Here is a 21188-nt window from a genome sequence, read left to right on the forward strand (position 1 = left end):
ATGTAGAGATGACTCATGTTCTTTATTAACAATAAAAAAATAAAAGAAGTACCCAAGGAGACACGTGGCAAACAAGGGTTGGAATTGAATCAAATGAAATGTCCAACTTGTGTTTGGTATTTGAATGATACATGCATAGCCATTTGTCAAAAAACCAGACATAAAAAATGAAGGAATTCACGTGGGTTTTCTTTTTCTAGGCTTTAGTAAAAATTCCATTTGTCTAATTCTCTTTCGATCTTCAAAATGGGGTTGAACAAAAGGAGCTCAAACTGTGAAAAACCCCTTTTCTTGGGCTTATAAATAGGCTTGGATCCTTTGCCAACCAACAAACATATCTCTACATCTGCACTGCAAACTCTTCACGTGTTTCTCAGCTTTCTCTCTCCCTCTCTTTTGCTTTCCTTCTGTTACCTCCTTCCTACCTCTCTTGCACTCTTCTTTACTTTTATCTCTTTGGTTTGTTTCTTTTGTTTTCTGAGAAAAAAGAAAATCTTATCCACTGGCCCGACATTGCCAGCAACCTTTTTGTCTTTGTGTTTTTTGTTCGGTCTCGTTCTTTGAGGGTCGTTTCTTGTTTTAAGATATATATATTTATATATATCTCAAAGAGTAGTTTTGTTCGTTGGTTGACAAAGAAAGATATTTTTTTAAACCCCAAAAAGGAAAAAAAAAAAAAGTTCACTTATTTTTCTGGTATGGAAAACAAAAGGCAAGTGAGTGGCTCTTCATCATCATCATCATCATCTTCATCGTCTGTTTCTTTGGATCATCTCTTTGGTCCAAAGGACTCTTCTTCTTCATCAACTACCACAACTGGGCTTTTTGGAACTATTTTTCCCCCTCCATCAGTGGTAAACCCTTTTGCTCTTCATTTTCTATCCATAAAATGATACAGCTTTCTTGATTTTGACGAAAAATGAAATACCATTTTACTCATTAGTTAGCTATTTACTTGCAGATGTGTGAAATTTTGATACTGGGGGATAATATACTTTGATTGGAAGTAACTGAGAAGTTGATATATTTAGGATAAACCTGGCTTAATTGTATTTAGAGTTTGTATATTTCTTTTTCTAACATTATGGATTTATATATTCCAAGTGAATGATTCTTTAAAAAAGATGCAAAGAGATGCTTTATATAATACACTAAAATTCTGTACATCATGTGCTTGGATATATTCACTTAGTGGATAGATGCTAGCTAGTGGGGTTTACCGGTCAATTTTTCTTTGTAACATCTTAAATTTGCAAAGTTAATATGTATATTCCAATGCTAGCTAGTGGTGGGCGAAAAGTTGGCTTTGGACTGTGCATTAATGGAATTATTGGTGACCTCTGGCTATGTATGGCTTGTTTTAATTGTGGTTATCCATTTTTGTTCTAATTTTTATAGGTTTTTAATGGTGAATACGTCTAAATATTGTTCTCTTTTCTGATTTCAGGTGCTGGGGAGGGACTCAACTCACTCCGGAATTAGAGGTTCATGGAATACTCAGGGTTTGCCCCATCATGCCAGATATGGAACAGGTTTTTTTGTTGCCTTCTTGTATTAATTTTTAGCGTTTCTCCTTGCATTTTTCTCGTAGTTTTCTTCTGTTCGACATATTTGGATATATATATGTGTGTGTACTTGACACGTATCTGAATATGAGGATATGATATATAAAAAAATTAAACATGTAGATTAATTATGTTTGTTATAGTAAAACTTTATGTGGGGTCTTAATGAGAATGTTAAGTTTGGTTTATTATCAAGCAAGAAACAAACATGAGAGATGAGAATGTTGCTCATGCATGTTTTGTTTCAGATCATAACACTGATTATAGCAAGGGACAAAGCAGCAGCACAAGGAATAAAGACAAGAGTTCATCCGTTTATCACAATGAAACAGTGGAACCTAGCTATCTCAGCTCATCTATTTACTATGGAGGCCAAGAAAACTATTCTCCAAGGAAGAAAACCACTGAGTCTCCCCCCTATGTAAGTATATAACATACGCATTACAATATTCCTTAAGGTGTATTAGGAGGGATTTCTGTACATTTTAAATTGATAATTAGGAGGGATTTCTCATTTTCTTGTATCATCTGTCTTGACAGTTTCAAAAAGATGGGGGAGATGATGATCCCAATGGAAACAATTCTCATGGTGCTTCAAGAGGAAATTGGTGGCAGGGTATGAAGAAGCATTAGCTTTATGGTGATAAATGAATAATTACTCTTCACTTCCCATACAAGTAATTGGATAATCTTTAAACAATTCATATTTTGTTTGGTGCAGGCTCACTTTATTACTAACATCTTAATCCTAAATAATCCAAGTTTCCTATCCAAAACTGTAAGGTGTGTATGTATGTATATATATATATATATAATACTCTGCTGGCATAATATTACTTCATGTAGTACATGAATGAGTCTGCTTTGAATTTTCCTTTGAATCCAACTGATTGGAATGATGTAAATGGATTTATTTTGCAGGAAGTAGGGCTGGTTGTATGATCAAAATCTTATTACTGCTATGGACAATAAGCTGGTAGATATAGCCTAGCATTGCAGTAGAACCATATATACATATATATATATATATTTAGCTTAGGACATAATGGAAGAATATTAGGTTCTTTTTGTCTCAACTCTCCCACTTGAACAAGTCTCATCCTGTAAGCTTATGTATTTATAGCAGTCAGTTTGTGAAATCTTGTATTTTATTTCTTTTCAATATATATATAATCTATCTATTTTCTATGAACTCCATTTTAACTATGGACTAAAATATCTTTCTAAAATATTTAATTTTAAAAATTAAATAAATACCTGTAATATTAAATTTAAAAGTTCAAAATAATTTTTATATATTTTAAAATATTTAGTAGACTAATATTATAAAATTTAAACTTCACAAGTGGAGTTGAGATTTTGACACGTGTCTTTAACTTGCGTTTAATTTTTTAAAAAACATGTGACAAAATCTACCTAATTGTGGAATAAAATTTTTCCACAACATATGTATCAAATAATTACCTATAGAGGAATACTTTTTAAGTAAGTATTTATAATTTAAAAAGAGAAAATTAAATATATGAGATAAATCTCAAAACAACAAATGAATTTTAGTTTAATTTAAAATTTTATACATGAAATTTTGATTTGATTTAATTCATACAAATTATTAACATAGTTACGGTTTAATATCATTTTATTTTTATATATTACATATGTAAATAATTATATTTATCCAATATAAAAATAAATTGATATATTTATTTCTTTAAAGGTTTATAATTGAATCAAAATTAAAGTGTTATGTACATTTGAATCACAATCAAAGTTTCATGTGTATAATTGCATTGAACTAAAGTTATGTATCAAATTGCAAGTTGAATTAAAGCTCATATATAATTTTGAGATTTATCCTATATAAAGAAATATATATATGTGGGTAGTTATAATACTGTAAAGGTTTAAATATGCCAAATGTCGCAAAACTCTTCTAAAATTTTAAATTTAGTTCTTATATTTTAATTTTGATATAATAAGTTACTATATTTTTTTATTTAAAATCTTAGTCTCTTTATCTAATTTTACCGTTAAAGTTAACAATATTAAAAATAAAATAACTTTTTAACCTCAACATTTATGACTTTTTGGTCAGTTTGATCATTACTATATCAATAATGAATTATTAATTGCAATATCAATGATACCAGTTAGAAAGATGATATATATTCTGTACCTCCCTCTCGACTTGATCTTCACTTTCAAGATTAGATGCGTTTTAGCATCTTGTACAGGATAAAACAAATCACAAACTTATTGAACCATGTTGGAATGATTTGTTCCTTCAACTTTCTTCTTCTTTTTTTTTTTTTTTCCTTTGAGTCTGTATTTGATACAATGCATATTCAAACATGGATATGAGAATATAATCTATTAAAACCCACATGAAAAAATTAAAATTTTGAACATGTTCATATCCAACACTTCCACTTATTATCTAAATCTTCACCTATCCAATTACTTAAAAAGGGATATTGTAAGTCATTTAGTAGAATTAATCTCCATTTGAAGTCATCTGATTAAATATTAGTTTCCATAGTTCAGGTACATGTATAGGGGAGCCATATAAGCTAAGTGTCTTTCCAAAAGCTTTTGAGAATTGAGCAATAAGAGAATAATTGAAGTCATAAACATAAACTTTTATTTATCATTCAAAACGCCAGATTTCACTGTTAATTCATCAGCTAGATGAACTAGCTAACGGAAAGCACAGAATCCAGCAAACGACGAAACTGGGAACCATGACTTCAGCCTTCGTGCTCAAGGCAAAGTGTATTCTGCAATACGCCAAAAAAAAACAAACCAGTTTTAAGTGATGCAAATGAAGGGAAACGAGACTTAAAACTTGGAAAATCTGTAAATAATGCTTATTGCAAAGAAATATATATATATACCTCCACACTGGTAACCAACAGGACGATCAGCAATGTTGCAGCGTTTTGGAATAGTGATAGCAATTTCCGGCTTGATCCCAGAACTCTTAGCCGTGTTGGAAAGCATGACGGCGCATAGGCATCGCGGATTCTGGCCTATTTTCTTCACCTGTTGGCAGCAACTGCTGGAAACTGGAGCGTTAGAATCTTGTGCAGCCATTGCACAAGGAGCTAACTTCCAGGCTTCCCTATCAGGGGATGATCTCCCACATTCACCAGCTCCTACTGCAACATTAAGCAAGGCAATGCCTAGAACAGCAAGAAACACCAGAAAACAGCCAATGAACTTCATATTCTCCGATATTGCGATGCATAAAACACTCGTCTGAGTTGGAAATTTATAGTGAAACCAAGCAACTAGAAAAGGGTTCTTTCAGCGAGTAATGATATATGTCAAAACCCCACAAATTGTAGTGGGGGCAGCACTAGAGAGAAAGAGTGTTTTGTTTATTGCAGCACCTACAACTCCAAAAACATGTATTTGGAAATAACCTGCCTATTTTAAGCCAATGGCGGTTAGTGCTTGATAAAGCCATTACTGTAATTCCACCACTTGTTTATCCTAAATGGGCACAAAGAAATCTTTTCATGAGAAGCTGACAGCATAGCATATGCAATAGGTTCAAAATCTACTAACATATCTATTCTCCAGAACCTGAATTTCCTCATTGTTGACATTACTGAAATCCCATTATAATTCATGTGTAGGTTCAATTTAATCTACTATTTCTTTAGAGGGTTTCAACATGATATTATCCTTCAAGGCCTCATGAATTGAACAAAACCATACATAAACAGTCAATGAAATCAAGTGATCTTCTCTATTAGTGAGCCTATTGACAGCATAAATTGTGGAGATAATGCTTATTTGAACAGACATAACTAAGCATTTATTTGGTATTTTTCAAAGAAACATTTAAAGTTTTTTTATCATACAGCGAAAATCTAAAATAACTCTATAAATTAAGAAGAATAAAAAGTAAGAAACTCTAGATTCTCGAAGTTCTAACTTTTTTTTGCCTTATTGATTCATCATAATACCACTTAAATCATCCATCAACAACATAACAACAAACTTTTTAAAAAAACATACACCCAAATTACAACATTTTCAAAGTTGCAATCTTTTCCCTTCATCCTACTGTAATTCCACCTACACCATACAATAAAAAAGTGCCGAAATAGAGGAAGACCAATACCTTAAGGAGTAAAAGCATAAATGCAGGTCAAAGGAGCCAGTGGAAGCCAAATAAGGAACAACAGCGCAAAAGTATGTCCTTCCCACAAGTCCAAGTCCCTACTTTTATCTAAAGAACGGCTTCTTCTTTTTTTTTTTTAAATTGACCCAAAATTTTTATTACATATGAAAATGACCTACTTGCAAAATTATGTACATAAATGACCCGTTTGCTACAATAAACCTTGGTGCCACCATTGCCATTGGCGGCACCACCTCTAATAAGTGCCCAATGGTTGACCAATTTATAAAAAAAAATAATTTCCTATGGTATCGTCATTACCATTGGCGGCATCGGTTCAAATATGGGTACATGTCATACTAAAATACCCGTATTTTGAGAGAAAAAGTAAAAAATAAATTATATTTTAATAGGTGTCGTCGTTGTCATTGGGGGCACCAGCTTATATATTTTAAAAAAACATTTATTTGGTGTTGTTGTTAGCATTGGTGGCATCGATCTTTTGGTGCTATTGTCATTGGTGACACTGATGTTAGAATATTGAATTTTCTTTTGGTCCCTCCGTTGCCATTGGTAGTACCGGGGTTCTTTTGTTAGAGATTTTTTTTTTATTTCCACCCTTAACTTTGGCAGCATTGGGGTTTGATGTCCCTGAAACTAATAAATAAACTTGACTAAGGAAATTGAGCCTATTAATTAATAGCATAGTTACGATGAGTAAAGAGATCGTTCCCATGAGGATTACAAGTACTAGTATTTCTATTATTTAACCGAATAATTCGAATGATTGATTAAAAACTAAAATTAACTAATTTAATTAACTAATGAACATGGAAAAGAAAAAATCACAAAATAAATCGAATAACAACCAAGAAACGACACAATATCGAGGAAATGATCCACCCAGATTTCATCTATCACTATTAATCTAAATTACGCAACTTTTTTACTTAACACATTGATCCGTAGAAATCCTTAAGTTATGCTAATATCTCTTTCAAGTGTAAGAGCAACTGACTCTAGGTTGATTAACTGAAATTTCTTTCTAATTAAAATCCCTATTATCACATTAACTTATGCTATAGATTCCCCCCATTAGATTTGACTCTAATCTGATAGATTTATGTTGCCCTATTTTTAGGATTGCATGCAACTCCACTCAATTACACAAGATCTAATCTTAAACAGGGCCTCTTCAACCACCGATTTAAGCACATCTAACATGGATCAGTACTCTACAAATATTAAACCAAGAATTAATCACACATAATCGAAAATAAGAAAGAAAGTATTTATTGTGTAAAATAAAAAAAAACAACAGAGTCCATCATAGGGTTCATCTCATCTAGGTATTTAGAAAATTAGTTTAATTTAGAAAATTAGTCCATAATCGAAAAGAGAAAAATCAAAGATACAGTATAACTGAAAGAATAAAAGAAATTCATGATAACTTCCTAAGAAATCAATTGGGAATCTTCAATCTTGATGGAAATCTACTTCAAAGCCGGTTTCAATGATTTTTTTCAAGTTGTTTTCTTGAGTATTATCTGGTGGCTCGCTCCTATCTTCTTATTTTTGACATAAATACATTTTAGAATGCCTGAAAAATTTAAAAATCATGATTTTTCTCTATTCAGTGCACAATATCGTTAATTCAACACGACCTACAACACACTCGTGTGGGCTACACGCCTGTGTGGCTCCTTCAACTTGCTTTGACACTCTGATTTTCACTCGTTCTTTGCTCCTTTTGCTCCTAATTGCTCTATTAAGCATTAAAACGCGAATTTAAAGGATTAGGAGTATAAATTTTATAATATTCATTGGAAAATCACCCAAAACATGTTAAGATTGAGGTCAAAACTTGTTACTTTTAGTACTTATCAAATATCCCCACACTTAAGCGTTTACTTGTCCTCAAGCAAAATTCTCAACCCATATTCGAGTTAATTTCACTTATTTATTGTCTTCACTGACCATGTCTTAGGACAATTTATAGGTAATCATGCATTGGAAATTTAAACTAAAAAGATACTAAAGAACACCAGCAATCCAAGCAAAAATTTTTAAAGTATAAAAACATAGGCGTCTGCCCTATCTCAATAATTACCTGAAATTTAAACACAATAAGAATTAACTCCATTACTAGGATTCACTCAAAGCACTCAAGGTGTTTAAGGTTCAAAGAATATGCACTCGACAATCAAACAAGAATGCTATTACCATAGGCTTGCTTGAAAATCAATTCTCCACCACTATAGAATGAGATGACACACCAATCAAGAGGTCTTTACGAGGTTATAACGAGGCTTAGGTTAAAGATGTGGAAAAGGTAATAAAAGGTGGTTACAATAGAGAGTCGAGTTGATAAGTTACCAAACCAAAAGAATCAGTTGTCGAATTACAAGAATTTACATCAATGTGAAATAAAGAGCGGATGTGAGTTTTCATACAAAAGATGAGACTAATGATTCAAGCTTAATTTTTTTTCAATTTTTCCTTTTTTTTAGAACAAAGAGGAATTTAGCAATACAAACGATAACACATAGTCAGAAAACTAACCAAGTCGAATCTCAACAAAAGGGAGTCAATAAAAAGGGTGATTTATAAAATTAATTTGGTTTCCAGGTTAATATGAACGGGTGATAAGTGAACAAAAAAATGGATTAGGATCAACGAGGTTTACTAGGGGATAATATAATGGGTACGTTGTTAAATCCTAACTGCCTCTAGCATCTCAGTGTATCAAATCAGTAATATGGTCTCAACATGTATAACCGAAAAAAGGTCTAGAATAACAAATTCGGTTGACATACTCACAACCAAAATAAAATGAGCATGAAATAGTAGGTGTCCTATAGGCTGAAAAGCTCATAAAAAATTATGGTTTTTGATGTCAAACTTGCAAATTTAAAATTCAAGATAATGCTTTAATTCAATGAGACAGCTAAAATAATAGTTTTCTAAAAATAGTTTATCATGCTTGACTATCTCATGTATTAAAGTATAAATAACACCATGCATAAAAATCCACAAATTAATCCCAAACAGAGTTAACATAAACTCCAAATTTAAAAAATTAACTCTAATGTAAGTGTCGAAACCAATTTTTATATTTCGGAAAAAACAGGGATCGACCTTTAAACAAAATGTGGAGTCGCCACCAATCCTTTTTGTTTAGGTGTGATTGGATCACCTAATAAAATATTTTATTCTATTTAAATCAATTTTGGCCTATAAAATTTGAGAAAACGGGTTCAGGAGCTAGTTACGTGCGAGGAAGGATTAGCACCCTCCCTACGCCCAAAATTGGTGCCAAATTGATTAAATAATGTCCTTATATCTAAGATTTAAAAAAAATGTTTTGAAATACAATTTTTGTTAAAACATTTGAATGGCTCAAATTAGACGTCAAAATTTTCTTGTTTTGTAGGAATACAGTAGCACATCTAGCACGTTAGGACACGATCCTTTAAACCCTCGAAACCACTATCAATTCTTGACTTCCAAAATCTCATACATTTGAAAATTACAAAAAGAATATTTGATTTATTGGTCCAACGCAAAATCGAAATTCAATACGTTAGGGCATGATTTCTCATATTTACAAACATAGAACATTGCATTGTTTTGAAGTTCTGAAAACGTAGACTAAATTTTAAAGGGATATTTGATTATTTGGACAAATAGAAAATCGAAACCCAGCACGTTAGGGCATGATTTCCCGAATTTTCAAACAATAAACATCGCCTTTGTTTTAAAGTTTAGAAAACGTGGACGAAATTTTAAAGGGATATTTGATTATTTGGACAAACGAAAGATCGAAACCCAGCACGTTGGGCACGACTTCCCGAATTTCCAAGCATCAAACATCACCTTTGTTTTATAAAATCGACTCAAAATACATTAATTTGACTTGAAATAAAATGGAATTATTAATTTTAGATCAATAAGTTGAATATTACAATGCGACAATTGCGAATGAAATGCGAAATTATAGATATGGGACAATATACATGGATAGCGAACTCTATTAATGAATGACAAAAAAATAAAAAAACAAATTAACATGTACAAAGTAACAATAAGCTCACATCTAAACATTAAAATCAAAATAATGAAACTAAAAATATAACTAAAGAAACAAACCAAAATAAAAACTATAACAAGCTTTCAAACATAGATAAATAAAATTAAGATAGTGACACCAAATACTAATTGAAAATATGAACTAATAATATATGAAACAATATGAAAACCAAAACACACACATAATATTCAAAACAATATGGAAACTAGGATATGGTATAAAACAATTTAAAAACACATGAGAAATTACAAATGAATAACATAGGCTAGAATTTGAAATAATTTACATGTATAAAATAAAAAAACCAATAATATATGAATGATTATTCAAATAGCCATTATGAAAGAAGAAGTCTTGAGTAAATAATGTACAAAATATTTTTAATAATGAAATATCTATTTAAAGTTGATGGTATACATATAATGAAATAATAATAATTTAAATAATATATAAAAGATAATAATGTATGAAAGGGTTTTAAATAATGAAAATATATAATAAAATATTTTTAAGGCATAAAATATATACATAATAGATTTGAAAAGTAATATATACCTAAATAGATTTTTTTTTAAAATATACATAAAACGCATGGAGTTGATAATGTACATAGAATAAAACTAATTTTGACATAAACTCTCTCTCTATATATATATATAATACAAAGGTAATTTAAAGTAAATATTATGCAAAATTTTAAAACAGTATAATACAAAAAGAATTTTAAAACAATGATTTTAGAATTTAAACAAAGTAAAATTATTAAAGTAATTCCAAGTGTATATTTAAATAATTTTTTAAAGACGAATACTAAATGTTTTTTTAAAAATAATGAATTATACATATTGAAATAAAAAGAAAACTTAATTGAAATAAAATTAAACTAACAGAGATAATTGATACATAAAATAAATCAATGAAACTGACATAATGACCAAAATGCAATGCGCGTGACTGCATAAGGGCTAAAAGTGCAAATGTTTCCAACCCCAAAAAATAGCACTCAGGCACGGGCTGAATTGGAATGACGCACAAACTTCAGGGAAAAAATGAAAGAAATAGAATAGGATTAAATTAAAGGTGGCGCAAATGGGAGGGACTGGATGCGTAAATTTCTCATTTAAGGTGAAAATGCACATATCCAACTTACAAATCGGGTCAATGCGAGGGTTTTTTTCCCCCCTTAATTACGCCACTTTAAAAATTAATATAACCCCTTAATTGCGCCGCTTTAAAAATTAATATAACCTTTATTATATATATATATATATATTTTAAAAGCTTACAAAATTCTCTTTTCTAAATAAAAAAAACCCCAAAATTATTAACCCTTTCAATTAGGGTTCCAATCAATAAACTTGCAGCAGCCGAACCACCAATAGATTTGATGGCCGACAGCGCGCAGATGATGACCTGAACTTGCCAGCGACGGAGAACTTTGACTATACTCATAGAGATTTGGTAAGTATCGTTCTCTCCTTTATCCTTTACAAAAAACTTTAAATCCTATGTTATTTTTTCAAAAAAAAAAACGAAACGAGATTCAAAGAATGAAAAGGATTTCAACATCATTCGATCCTCGCCCGAACCTTCATGCTTCTGAGATGTTTGGGCTCTCATCGGCATCGATTTAGGTAACCTCTTTTCGTTTTTCCATGCTAAAAATTCCAAACAAATCAAAAGGAAAAAAAAAACTTAAAAGAAAGGAGACAGAATTTGAAATCACCTTTTGATAATTTTTTTGATTGCCTTTTTCTGGTATTCAGTATGCGTTCCTCTATTCCTTGTTTACAATTGGCCTTATATAGCCGAAGTGAAAAAAAAATTAAAAGAATGAAATTACAATTGTTTCTCTTTTTCATTTTCTGTTATTTCTTTGCTGCACTTTTTGTCATTTCTTTGGCTTCTTCTCGCAGGTTCTATTGGCTCAGGAGCACCGTATGGAGGAGAAGACTGTGATGTGGCAAGGCCGTGCGTGGGAAACCACTTGTGAAGGCCCAATTCCCTGGCTAACTGTGATGCTAGCATGTTCCAGAAACCTCTAGGGTTTCTGGTATTTTCAAATCATTGGGCCCCTTTGGGCCATCTGGGATTGTTGGGTTAGACTTAGTATTCGGGCTTGGGTTAGATTTAATGTTTGGTCCTTTAATTTATGATTTGGGCTTGGAAGCTTTTAAAAGGACATTCAACCCTTATAAGTTTATTTTGGTTTACTATTTATTTGGTTTTATTTTACGGTTTCATTTTTGTATGAGCTAGTAAAAACTATAAATGGACCTTTATTTATTGGGATTTTTTTTTGTTTTAATGATTTTATGGGCCCGGGCGAAATGGTCCTTCTACAGCTGCCCTTCTTTTCTCATTGTTGTGTAATGGGAATGAAGCAAAGACTTTAAAAGGATCAATTTTGCCCATGTCTTGCTGAATCCTGACTTATTTGCACCTCTTTTCTTCAAGTAGCCCCATTCTATCCCCCTGCGCCTTCAGGTGTATAAGAAATAGTGCTTTAATCTACTCCCTTGGAACTCCAAGGAGATAAGAATTAATAATTTCAACCTACTCCACTGCAACTTCAGAGAGATAAGGCTGGTGGTTTCATTCTGCTCCCTTACTACCTTGGGAAGATAAGATTAGCCATCTTCGATCCACTCCACTACTGCTTAGGGAGATAAGATCTTCAGTCTACTTCCTTGTTACCTCAGGGAGATACGATTTACTATCTTCAGTCTGCTCCACTGCAACTTCAGGGAGATAAGACCTGTCACTTCAACCTACTCCACTGCAACTTCAGGGAGATATGGTTTGCTATGATCTGCTCTACTGCAACTTCAGAGAGATAAGATCTATTTATTTATAGCTTCAATCTATTCTGCTACAACCTTAGGGAAATAAGATTCGCTATCTTTAATCTGCTCTACTGCAACTTCAAGGAGATAAGTGATAAACCGTAATTTATACATATTTTTACCCTATGTTTAACGCATTTTATGGATGATTTCCCATTAGAATTGGTGAATTCGATGCTCCTAATGCTTTAATTTCATGTTTTATACTTAAGAGAGCATAGAAGAGCGAAAGGAACGAGAAATGGGCCAAAAATAGAGAAAATGAGCCAAAGTACGAAATCAACACGCCCTGGACCTCATCACACGGGCAGACCACACGGCCGTATCAATTTGGCAGGCTCAAGCACTGCCTGAAGTAATCGCACACGGTCGTGTCACACGAGTGTGTCCCTGCCGAGCCCAAGTTGAGTCCAACTCAGAAAAGGCTAATTTTGAGGGCTCTTAGGCATTCCAAAGCCTATAAATACACCCTAGAGGAGGAAAAAAGAGAGACACACAGAGAGGGAGTAAGAAATTACTCCAAGGAAGCTGATTGATCCATCTCAGAAGCCGGATTCATCATCAAAACTGACTATCTCTCCTCAATTTTCCCTTCAGGAGTTTTGGGTTTTCTTTATGTTTTTTATTCTTTATTATTCTGAGATGTTTTCTTTTTTAGTTATGAACTAAAACCTCTAAATACCTAAGGGAATGAAACCTAAGACGAATCTTGTTATTATTTTCTGAATTGTATGATAAATGTTTAACTTGTTCTTAATTATGTGTTCTTAATTCTTGTTTTGATATCCCAGGATACTGATTCAAGATAAGCTCTTATTCAGATGAGGAATAGACCCTGTCTAAGAGTACATTTTTCATAATTAAGCAGAGTTGTTTACGCGCCTAGAGAGAGGGTGACAAGATTTTGCCGGATTAGGGTGAAACCTAATAAGGGGATCCATAGATCAAGTTAATGCAACCCTAGGGTGTTAATTAAAGAAAAGTCTCAATTATTAAATCTAGGGATTAGACGTTATTAGTCTTGAATAGGGATAATAACATAACTTAGAGATCTCTACGGAACAAGTTAAATGAATAAATGGTCTGATTCGGAGCCAGAATAACAAGTACAGTCTAGGCGGATTTTTCCTTAGGTATTGTCTTAATTCAATCGATTTTCCCAAAAGCAATTCCCCAATTCTATTCTCTATGAGTTCTTAGTTTAGATAATTAGTTAGTCAAAATAAAACTTCTTTGTTCTTAGGCTAAATAATAAAAAGACAGTCATTACTAGTACTTTTAATTTTTTTGAGTTCGACAATCCGGTCTTGCTAAAACTATACTATTGTTCAATAGGTACACTTGCCTATATCACGATAATAGTTAGTTTCAAGAATGATTAATTATAAGTATTTAAAAATTATCACACTTAATCGCGCGATCAGTAAGACCTATCACTTCAACGTGCTCTACTGTAACTTCAGGGAGATAAGGTTTGCTATGATCTACTCTACTGCAATGTCATAGAGATAAGATCTGTTTATTTATAGCTTCAATCTGTTCCACCGCAACTTCAGGGAAATAAGATTTGCTATCTTCAGTCTGGTCCACTGCAACTTTAGGGAGATAAGACCTGTCACTTCAACCTTCTCCACTGCAACTTCAGGGAGATAAGGTTTTGAATTCACCGATATTGCTACACCGTCCTCTAGGGACATGATCTATAAAATCGATTTCATGTATCTATGCTTATGCCAAATAATTAGGATGCTATGATTGAAATGAATCAAATGCTCCTAACTAGATGTGATGCTTATGTCAAATGATGCTATGATCGAAATGAATCAAATGCTCCTAACTAAATGTGTTATGAATGATATTAGTAATCCCTTTTTTTTTTTAAATTCTTAAGGTATCATCACTCGTTGTTCATCAATATGTTGTCACTGATGTATTACGCTGCCATCTCGCTCAACTAGCATTGTGATAGAGTACCCAAAGAAACAATCACATTCTGCTCAGCAAGCTTGCCCCGCTGTAATTCTAATGTCCTTTCCACTATTCCTTCTGGAACAAAAAGTTTTTTTTACCTCCCATTGCAACTCATGGGTGCATTTTTCATCCATTTGGTCTGATACCTCACTTCTCGGGTGTCATAGCCAGATGTGTATGTTTGATATTTGCATGAATGCACAATATCATTTTCTTTTCTCAAGAATGACTACTTCTTTTACTGATCATTTTTTCGAAATTGTATCACCGACGCCATATCTTGTCCTTTTGTTCAATCATCATTTGGGACAAAAATCCAAGGAGACAGTCTCAATTTAAACCCTCCCTACACAAATATTTCCTTGTGCTTGGGGAGTTCTAAGTAATAGTCCTGTTTCAGGTTCTTGTATTTTTTAGAAATTTCTAGAGTAATATGCGAAACTTCTATTGTGAAAACATTACTAGTTCATTAATCATTATTTCAATGCAACATGCTTACAACAAATCATAATAATGGATAATAATAGAATTAAATTTGAGCTCAAAGTGAATAAATTATCAAAAGAATAAAAATGGTAACTGATTGGGAATGCATATTTCAAAGATAGCCAATTTGTTATGAATAAGATGAAGAATAGGTACCCCTGATATCGCAAACTGAGTTTCTCTGTACGAACTTCTTGAAGACCAATTTAAACTTGTCATGTGTTTAGGAGATCAGAATTATTTTGTTAATGCCTTAAGATGCCACATACCCTAATTCAAGTATAGCAAGATCATCGTCTTCCCTATTTTAGATCAACATTTGAGCCGCCCTTTTCGGGTTTTCAACTCAAATCCCTTTTGGTCTCACGGCGCCCTTTGCGACTTTTCACCTTGGCCTCTCCTTTTTTTTTTCTTTTTTTTTCATTTTTTTATTGGATCTCAAAGCGCCCTTTACGGGTTTTCACCTTAACCCGATTTTTTTTAAGAAGGTCTCAAAACACCCTTTACTGGTTTTCACTTTGACTTATTCCCCTCACCTTAACTCGATAGGTACACTTTCCTACATCGTGATAATAGTTAGTTTCAAGAACGATTAATTATAAATTTATAAAACTTATCACATAAAATCACGATCAAGTTTTTGGCGTTGTTGCCGGGAAACTAAAATATTAGGAACACTTAATTTTTATTACTTTAGCCATTTATTTTGCAAGTTAATTTTATTTTATTATTATTATTTATTAATTTACTTTTTCTTTCTCTTGGCAAGTTTTTATAGTTTATGACTAGAAGAAACTCGTTAAGACCACTACTTTTTTACGAAGAAATTGATCGCACAACTCGCAGAAACCGAAGAGAAATAAGGCGAAGCCTAAGATACACAGAGGAAGAGGAAGAGGATGATATCTCAACTACAATCGAGGAGATGGCTAAAAATCCAGACAATCAGATACTTTCTGCGATACCCGCTGAGCTAGCAAATCAGAATCCTGCTCCTTGTACTGTGTATGATTATGCTAAACCTACTTTAACAGGAACTGAGTCAAGTATAGTTAGGCTTGCTGTTGCTGCGAATCATTTTGAACTAAAACCTAACACTATTCAAATGATACAGCAATTTGTTCAGTTTTATGGTTTGTAGGAATAGGATCCAAACACTCACTTGGCAAATTTCTAGGAATTCTACGATACATTTAAAATTAATGGTGCTTCTGACGATGCCATTCGTCTTCGGTTATTCCCTTTTTCATTGAGGAATAAAGCTAAACAGTGGTTGAACTCGTTACCACGAGATTCAATTACTACTTGGGAACAAATGACCCAAAAATTTTTATTAAAATATTTTTCGCCGGCTAAAACTGCTAAATTACGTAATTATATCTCTTAGTTTGTGCAGATGGACTTAGAAACTCTTTACGATGCATGGGGGAGATATAAGGACCTGCTGCGAAGGTGTGATCACCATGGATTACCTCTATGGTTGCAATTTCAAACATTCTACAATGGTGTGAACCCCTCAACAAGACAGATGATTGATGCAGCAGCCGGGGGAACCATCAATAATAAAACACCTGAAGAGGCTTACGAATTTATTGAAGAGATATCACTGAATAACTATCAGTGGCAAGTCATGAGGACTAAACCAACTAAAATAGCAGGCGTTTATAACGTCGATTCGGTTATTATGCTGTCAAACCAGGTAGAACTTCTAAATAAAAAGATTGATGGTTTACTTGGTTCTTCGTAGGTTCATCCAGTAATGCACTGTGAAGTCAGTGGAGGTGGATCAAGCAATTCAGAATATCAATCCTATTGCCACAGTATGGAGAACGAGCAATTAAATTACATGGGTAATAATCCTCGATCTCAAAATAATTCTTATAGCAATACTTATAATGCAGGTTGGAGGAACCACCCAAATTTCTCCTGGGGTGGTCAAGGGAATCAAAGGCCACAAAATCCTCTAGGTTTTCAACAACCACCCTATCAACAGGAAAAGAAACCAAACCTTGAAGAGATGCTATCTAAGTTTATCTCAGTGTCAGAAACTCGTTTTCAGAATACCGAGGCAGCACTTAAGAATCAACAAGCATCGATCAAAGGGCTTGAGACTCAGATTGGACAGCTTGCCAAGCTAATTTCTGGACAACCACAAGGTAGCTTGCCAAGCAACACAGAATCTAACCCAAGGGAGCAACTCAACGCGATTACTAGTCAAGATGAGGAAGGGTTAGTCACACCTGAACCAGAACCAAGGCAAGAAACTGAGATAAGCAAAGGTAAAGGTGAGGTAAACCACAATGAGCAAAAACTAGTAAGTACAGAATACAAGCCTCGTGTGCCATATCCCAATGCGACAAGGAAAGACCGCTCAGATGAACAATTTGGTAAATTCCTTAAACTCTTAAAAAAATTGCATATTAACTTACCGTTTATTGAAGCTCTATCACAGATGCCAAACGCAATGAAATTTTTAAAGAAGCTTTTAGCAAATAATCGAAAGTTGGATGAGGTTTCGCATGTGGAGCTAAACGCAGTTTGCTCAGCTATTCTGCAGAATAAGCTACCCAACAAATTAAAAGATCTAGGGAGTTTTACAATTCCTTGCTTAGTTGGTAGTTTAGACGTTACTAATGCATTAGCTGATTTAGGGGCTAGTATTAACGTCATGCCTTACAAAATGTTTAAACAACTAGGTCTTGGGAAACTCAAACAGACTAGGATGAGCATTCAATTAGCAGATAAAACTATAAGATTTTCTAGGGGTATTATTGAATATGTGCTAGTTAAAATAGATAAATTTATATTTCCCGTTGACTTCATTGTTCTAGACATAGAGGAGGATAGCAACACTCTTTTGATTTTAGGAATGCCCTTTTTAGCAACTGCTAAAACAATTATCGATGTTGGCACAGGTGAACTCACACTTTGTGTGGGAGACGAAACAATCACCCTTCAAGCTCACAATTCTGGTAACACATCGGAAATTGAAAGTGATCGTCTAAACCATTCTACTAAAACTGACAATATGGTGCAACCTACTTTGCAGGAAATGAGTCTGAAGGAAGTACATGAGCCATTCTCAAGCAATAGTAGAAGACTATTCATGAAGATCGAAGGCTACGAATCGAGGAGCTAGATGAATGGCGGACGTATAAACTGAGAACCAACGATAAACCAAAACTACGCCAGAAGAGCTCAATACCTCACCAAATCAACTTAAGGTTGGAGATAAAGTTTCATTAGATGTCGCAGATCCTCACATAGACACTGCCAAACCGAATGAAGAAATCCCTCTTATGGTACTTAGCATTTTTCCATTTGGTACAGTCGAGGTAAGTCATCCCAAATTCGGCACTTTTAAGGTAAATAACACCCGTCTAAAACCTTATTTTGACGAGAATGATAGTAGGAATGGGGAGTATAAACTCCTCGAAACACCATGACCATTCAATAGAGAGGTAAGTCCAGCTTAGACTATAAATAAGCGCTTCTCAGGGGGTAATCCAAGCACTAACAATATTAATTTCTTTAAATTTTAGTATTTAACACCTAACGTACTAACAAAGCTCTTGAATACAGGTTTACACACAGACACGGCCAAGAACACGGGCGTGCCTTAGGTCATGTGAAAATAGGGCAAAGATTTCCCCAACACGGGCTAAAATAAATAGCCACGGCCGTGCGACATGGCCGTGGGCGAACCTGCTAAAACAACATTGGCGTGCAACACACCCGTGCCTTGAAACCATGGCCAAACCTGTCAAATTAACATGGGCGTGAGACACGCCCGTGTCTATCACCCGTGGTCGAACCTGTTAAATTAACACGGGAGTGGGACTACATATACGGGCGTGGGAGAAGCAAACGAAGACAGACACGACCGTGCAACACGGTCGTGTGCACCTACAAGCCCAAGGAACACGGGCGGGGGCCAATTGTCAGACGCGCCCAAATTTAATATTCGTGAATCACACGGGCAAAAATTGGGGAACATGGGTGTGTTCTCTGGCCGTGTGTCCCAAAATCTATAAATACCCTGTACTATTCATTGCCTTCTTCACTCAAAATCCCCAACCCTAGCCCCTGCAAGTCCATACGGCCTCCTTGCCATGCCCGTGCGTCGCTTCCAACTCCATTTTTGACGCCTAACCTCTCTCCTTTAGCGTTTGTTTACTCTTTTCATTTCTATTTTACTTATTTCTAATGCTTATTATCAAAATAATCTTCATTTTCCCCATGTTATTTTCATTTTTCCCATTATTCTATCATTTAATTTGCATTCTTAGGATATTTATCATTCATTTCAAGTTGAATCGAATTGTTAGGAAAGCCTCGTTCTATTTTCATACCTATGCCATTACTATGCTCATTCCCATGCTATTACCATGCTAATGTCACGAAATTATGCTATCAAGTTGATTATTTTGGTTGAGTTTGGTTAGTATTAATAGTTTTGGCTGAAATTGTTAGTTCAAATTCATGCCTTTTTCCTTTTCAAATTCGTTTACCTACTATTATTCTTTTCTATATTGCAGGTATACAATGTCGTCTTCACATGGTAAAAAGGCCACCGTCCCTACTTCAAAGAAAAGGAAGGGAGAGTCATCTTCCTCGGGTCTTACCGCGAAAATTCGTCACCCTTTCCTGCAGTTCCCCATTGGGCCCCAAAAAAAACTTTTCCAAATACTCTGGGCCCGACCTTTAATTGTGGGCCGCTGCATCGACTGGGTTGCAGTAGAACAAGTTCAGTTGGCTGATGCGATTTGGGCCCTCCTAACCACCGACCCTTGGGAGTTTTCCTTTGAGATCATTGAGCCGACGTATCTCGAGCTCACGATGGAATTATGCTCAACATTTCATCTTCAGGCCATGATGACAAAATACGATGATCTTGGCACGGTCTAATTTCACCTAGGCGGATTAGTACACCAGCTAAGCATCCTAGAATTCGGTACTGCACTGGGTTTATATACGGAGGAGTTCAAGGACAAGACTGACTTACATGCTCTCAACCGCCACATCCATCGTTCTCCTTCACGATGCTGGGACGCACTAGTACCAGGTTCAGCCACCTACAATCCTAGCTGCTCCAAGGCATAGGCTCTCCCTCCATCCCTGAGGTACTTACACGCCATTTTGGCTCACACGGTAACAGGAAGGCGATAGAGCATTGGCGTCGTCAACACTCACGACGCCTACTTTCTATGGTGTATGTCGCCCGGGCACGTCATAGACCTTGCTTATTTCATTGCGCTCGCCATTCAGCACCAGACAGAGTGGCATAGGAAGGGGGTCATCTCCATTGGCCCCTACGTTACTCGGTTGGCTCGACACTCCTCAACATTACAGCCTAAGAATCATCACTTACCCTTATTGGCCAAATGTCTTCACAAGGCATCTCGAGCATGCTAAGCATGAGGTTGATCAGAAAGCACCAAGGAACCTACCCTCCTCAATATCATCTTGCCCAATCTACTGAGGAGGAGGCCCCTGAGGACATTACTTTTGATGTTCCCTCATAGCACGATGACCACCGTCTCAGCCACCACCACCCTCTCGTCCAGTTCATGCGACGGCTTCATATTCTGACATCTCTGAGCGCTTCACTCGATTTGAGCAGCAATATTTTCAACGATTTGATAACATTGATGCTACTCTACAGTAGATTTGTCAGCACTTCCAAATCTCATCGCCACCACCACCTCGCGAACCATCCAGCGAAGATGATGTTTAATTTTATTTTATTTTTATTTTTATTTTTATTTTATTTTTATCTTTATTTTCATTTTTATTTTTCCTTTAACTTTTAAATGTTATTTCCTTTTTGTTACTATTTTAGGTATTATAAAAAATCTCGATTAATTATTTATGAGTAATTATTCTTCCTAATATCCCCTAAAAAGTTCCTGATTTTATTACAGTTATAAAGAGCTACAAAGCTTACCATTACTTAGGAACTTGAAACTCCACTAGGAAAGGTTCTCCACGACTGCCATGTCTTGCTCGACCACGACCATACCTACCACCAGATATAATATTCTTTTGGCACATGACATATGGGCTAATGAACCTCTACCACCGCCAGAGTATCCTCC

The 21188-nt window shown here is 34.5% G+C and overlaps 2 protein-coding genes across 5 annotated transcripts; one reads left to right on the forward strand and one right to left on the reverse strand.

Moving 5' to 3' along the window:
* The first annotated feature begins 307 nt into the window (after positions 1-307).
* Positions 308-2794, forward strand: LOC108459856 (uncharacterized). 4 transcript variants are annotated; one of them, XR_008281757.1, is made up of 6 exons: positions 308-854; positions 1448-1532; positions 1814-1986; positions 2106-2205; positions 2287-2348; positions 2487-2794. XR_008281757.1 is itself a non-coding variant. In XM_017759249.2 (6 exons), exons 1-5 carry the CDS (start codon positions 699-701, stop codon positions 2301-2303), a joined length of 507 nt encoding a protein of 168 aa, XP_017614738.1. In that variant the 5' UTR covers positions 308-698; the 3' UTR covers positions 2304-2348; positions 2487-2794. The 4 variants fall into 4 exon arrangements, 3 of the variants coding, with proteins under 3 accessions (XP_017614738.1, XP_052883214.1, XP_052883215.1); XM_017759249.2 differs by having other exon boundaries at positions 2106-2181; XM_053027255.1 differs by lacking the exon at positions 308-854 and adding an exon at positions 1230-1348 and having other exon boundaries at positions 2106-2181.
* Positions 2795-4183: 1389 nt separating this feature from the next.
* On the reverse strand, positions 4184-5034 carry LOC108459841 (uncharacterized). Its single transcript, XM_017759234.2, has 3 exons — positions 4991-5034; positions 4460-4872; positions 4184-4342 (listed from the first exon to the last, which is right to left on the reverse strand). The coding sequence occupies exons 1-3, from the start codon at positions 5032-5034 to the stop codon at positions 4326-4328; spliced, it is 474 nt and encodes a 157-aa protein (XP_017614723.2). The 3' UTR covers positions 4184-4325.
* Between the last annotated feature and the right edge of the window lie 16154 nt (positions 5035-21188).

Source organism: Gossypium arboreum, chromosome 4 (assembly GCF_025698485.1).
Source record: "Gossypium arboreum isolate Shixiya-1 chromosome 4, ASM2569848v2, whole genome shotgun sequence".
NCBI lineage: Eukaryota > Viridiplantae > Streptophyta > Magnoliopsida > Malvales > Malvaceae > Gossypium > Gossypium arboreum.